General features: G+C 40.9%; 1 protein-coding gene across 4 annotated transcripts in view; it reads left to right on the plus strand.

The window, feature by feature from the left end:
* USP37 (ubiquitin specific peptidase 37) overlaps nt 1–4,213 on the plus strand; it is a 131,730-nt gene that overhangs the window by 95,759 nt on the left and 31,758 nt on the right. For all 4 annotated transcript variants that reach the window (XM_017856809.1, XM_017856812.1, XM_017856811.1 and 1 more), the window contains one exon: nt 418–673. In XM_017856809.1, the coding sequence (XP_017712298.1) occupies nt 418–673 (256 nt within the window). The remainder of the gene's footprint in view (nt 1–417; nt 674–4,213) is intronic.

A 4,213-nucleotide genomic window follows, 5' to 3' on the forward strand; every position in this document is an offset into this window, starting at 1 on the left:
AAAAAAAAAAAAAAAAAAAAAAATACCAGCTAACATTTATAATGGTGTAATAGGCATAATGATGGAATATTTACTGTATAATCTAAATATATCTGGAAGAAAATAAATTGAAAATACTTATAGAGTAATTATCTCTGAGTAATCTATTTTGAGTGAATGTATCTATTTTTACGTATTTTCCAAATTTTTACAAAATTAATGCTTATTTCTATCAAGAAAAAATAATCGTGTGTTCTTATATATTTATTTTTAAAGTTAGACTTACCATTTAGTTTATATATCAGTTATTGATTGTTAAATAACCCAAAGCATCAAAGAAAGGACACTTTAGAAATAAAGTTGCTACTATAAATGCTAACTGAGATTGCTGTATTTATAAGTATTCTGGTTTCTTCTAAAAGTAACTCTCTTCTTCAGGATTCAAAATTATGCCCAACAGAGCCTGACAGATCTGAATTGGAAAACTCAGGATTTGACAGAATGAGCGAAGAAGAGCTTCTAGCAGCTGTCTTGGAGATAAGTAAAAGAGATGCTTCACCATCTCTGAGTCATGAAGATGATGATAAGCCAACTAGCAGTCCAGATACTGGATTTGCAGAAGATGATATTCAAGAAATGCCAGAAAATCCAGACACTATGGAAACTGAGAAGCCCAAAACAATCACAGAGCTGGGTGGGTTTAATGAAGATTAAACCTCTGTTAAACAAAACATAACTCTTTCAAAGTCTCGTAGTGACAAATGAGCTCCAAATAACCGGAGATAAATAGAAAAATTAGCCGAGCATGGTGGCGTGACCCTTATCCCGGCTACTTAGGAGGCTGAGGCAGGAGAATTCTCTTGAACCCAGGAGGCAGAGGTTGCAGTGAGCCAAGATTGTGCCACTGCACTCCAGCCTAGGCGACAGAGTGAGACTCCTTCTCAGATAAAAACTAATAAAGGGAGGTGAAGTGGATCTGTATATAACAGGGCTGATGGCATTTTCATTCTGTATTATAAAAAGCTTTAAAAAGTGAGAAGCAAATATTGTGACTAGTACACAGATACTAGTGGTAAAGTATGCCGTATCCCTTTAAGTATACATCAGTAGTAAAGCTAACCTTCTTATGTGCGTTTAATATATGTTTGTGTCAGTTCTGAGGTGGTTTTCTCACCACTGCTGTTTAAGAAATTCATGGCCGGGCGCGGTGGCTCAAGCCTGTCATCCCAGCACTTTGGGAGGCCGAGACGGGCGGATCACGAGGTCAGGAGATCAAGACCATCCTGGCTAACCCGGTGAAACCCCGTCTCTACTAAAAAATACAAAAAACTAGCCAGGCGAGGTGGCAGGCGCCTGTAGTCCCAGCTACTCAGGAGGCTGAGGCAGGAGAATGGTGTAGACCTGGGAGGTGGAGCTTGCAGTGAGCTGAGATCCAGCCACTGCACTCCAGCCTGGGCGACAGACCGAGACTTCGTCTCAAAAAAAAAAAAAGAAAGAAAGAAAAAGAAATTCATATAATTCTTTCGTTTTCCTATATCGGAATTTACACCAGGTGTTAGGGTGTGAATAATTCAAGTTCTCCATCCCCTGCACAGTGCATTACTTAGTTTCTATGTTTAGATATATTTAGATACACAACTACTTACCACCATGTTACAGTTGCCTGCAGTACTCAGTACAGTAACATGCTGTACAGGTTTGTAGCCCAAGAGCAATAAGCTATACCATATAGCCTAGATGTGTAGTCAGCTGTACCATCTAGGTTTGTGTTAAGTATACTCGAAGATGTTCGCACAAAGATGAAATCACTTGGCCGGGCGCGGTGGCTCAAGCCTGTAATCCCAGCACTTTGGGAGGCCGAGATGGGCGGATCACAAGGTCAGGAGATCGAGACCATCCTGGCTAACCCGGTGAAACCCCGTCTCTACTAAAAAATACAAAAAACTAGCCGGGCGACGTAGCGGGCGCCTGTAGTCCCAGCTACTCGGGAGGCTGAGGCAGGAGAATGGCGTAAACCCGGGAGACGGAGCTTGCAGTGAGCTGAGATCCGGCCACTGCACTCCAGCCTGGGCGACAGAGCGAGACTCCGTCTCAAAAAAAAAAAAAAAAAAAAAAAAAAAAAAGATGAAATCACTTAATGCAATTTCTTAGAATGTATCTTCATCATTAAGCAACACATGACTGTACATAAAATGCTATACTTTTTTTTGGGTAATTTTTATTCATTTTTTGTTATCTAAAGCTATCAATGGGAACAACAGAGCTGAGCCATCCTGCCTTGTACTATGGGTATTTTGAAACTTTTAGGTAGATAACTTTTACTGTCTTTTCCTATGACCAGTTCAAATTTTTCTCTCTTGATAGCCCCAAGATCTAAACAACTGTATATTGCTAATGTGTTTCAGGTACACCAAGCATAGGATTTTGAAAATGAAGAGAATACTAGAATATCAGAAAATTATTTTCTACATTCTCATAGTTGGAACCTCTTCAATTTTGAATTATTTTGCATGCAAGTAAAATAAGAATTAGTATATCCACATTTAACTGGAAAGAAAACGTGATGGTTTTATACACAGGCATTCATTTTTTCCTTCTTGATACAAGTATCATTATGCAGTCCCCTTATTACATTTATAATCACTGCCCTTAGGTATCACTGGTTAATATTGGTGCTTTTGTCCCTTCCTGATTTATTTCCTGCTTTCTGCTCTCCTTTTCAGTTCTTTTCCCAGTCTTATAACTTCATAAAATTACAAAGGGACAGCTACAGGAAGAGGTAATATGTAGCAATGTCCTATATCATGCACTTCAAGGGAGCTACAGTTTTTATAGCATGAAAGGAGACAAAGTAGTTGGAAATGGCAGTGGGTAATAAAGAGGAAACCCACCCTGTCTCCAGGCTCTGGGGTATGGGGAAAAAACAACCTATACTTCAAAGAACACTAGAAAAATCCATAATGGGAGGCTTTAGAAGAAAAACTGGCCCTGACTAAACACTAAAGAGACCTGACAACCAAATGTAGTGAGTAACCTTAGGAGTCTAGGTTAGAAAAAATTCTACAAAAAATATTTTGGAAACAACTGGAAAAATGAGAATGTGGGCTATAGATTGGAATTATAAATAGAATTACTGTTAATATTCTTAGGTGTGATAATTGTTATGTAGGAAAATGTGCTTTTTAATTAAGAGATTCAGGCTGGGCTGGGTGTGGTGGCTTATGCCTGTAATCCCAGCGCTTTGGGAGGCTGAGGTGGTGAATCACCTGAGGTCAGGAGGTTAAGACCAACTTGACCAACGTGGTGAAACCCCATCTCTACCAAAAGTACAAAATTAGCCGGGCATGATGTTGCATGCCTATAATCCCAGCTACTTGGGAGGCTGAGGCAGAAGTATTGCTTGAACCCAGGAGGCGGAGGTTGTAGTGAACCGATATTGCACCATTGCACTTCAGCCTGGGCAACAAGAGCAAAACTCTGTCTCAAAAAAAAAGGCCAGGCGTGGTGGCTCACACCTGTAATCCCAGCACTTTGGGAGGCTGAGGCAGGTGAATCACGAGGTCAGGAGATCGAGACCATCCTTGCTAGCATGGTGAAACTCCGTCTCTACTAAAAATACAAAAAATTAGCGGGGCGTGGTGGTGGGGGCCTGTAGTCCCAGCTACTTGGGAGGCTGAGGCAGGAGAATGGCGTGAACCCAGGAAGCAGAGCTTACAGTAAGCTGAGATCATGCCACTGCACTCCAGCCTGGGCGACAGAGCGAGACTCCGTCTCAAAAGAAAAAAAAGAGAGAGAGAGAGAGAGAGAGATTCAGGCTCACGTGCTTTGGGGTAAAGTATTATAATATCTGCAATTACAGTGTATTCACATGGCTCCATAGAAAAAAAAGAAAAATGTGAGTGAGTGTGTATACACACACACAGTCTCCAAAGACAGCCTCTAGTGAACCATAGCTACCAGTATGCATACTCTTGTATAGACCCCTTCACAGTGAATTTGGGAAGGCTATGTGAGTGCAGTAAAATGTGATTGAATTTATTCTGTGTCAAGTTTGTGATTCAACATTAAGATTGCCTGGCAACTTCCCCTTTTGTGCTTTTGGGAACCCTAGGCTGCTGTGTAAGAAACTTGGCTGCCCTGCTGGAGAGATCACATTGATAAGGAAAGACTCGTGAGATCACCAGAAGAAAGAGGATATCTAGCCATCTAGCCATCCCCAGCTAATCTTTCTTTT

Source organism: Rhinopithecus bieti, unplaced genomic scaffold (genome assembly GCF_001698545.2).
Source record: "Rhinopithecus bieti isolate Rb0 unplaced genomic scaffold, ASM169854v2 scaffold_42532, whole genome shotgun sequence".
NCBI lineage: Eukaryota > Metazoa > Chordata > Mammalia > Primates > Cercopithecidae > Rhinopithecus > Rhinopithecus bieti.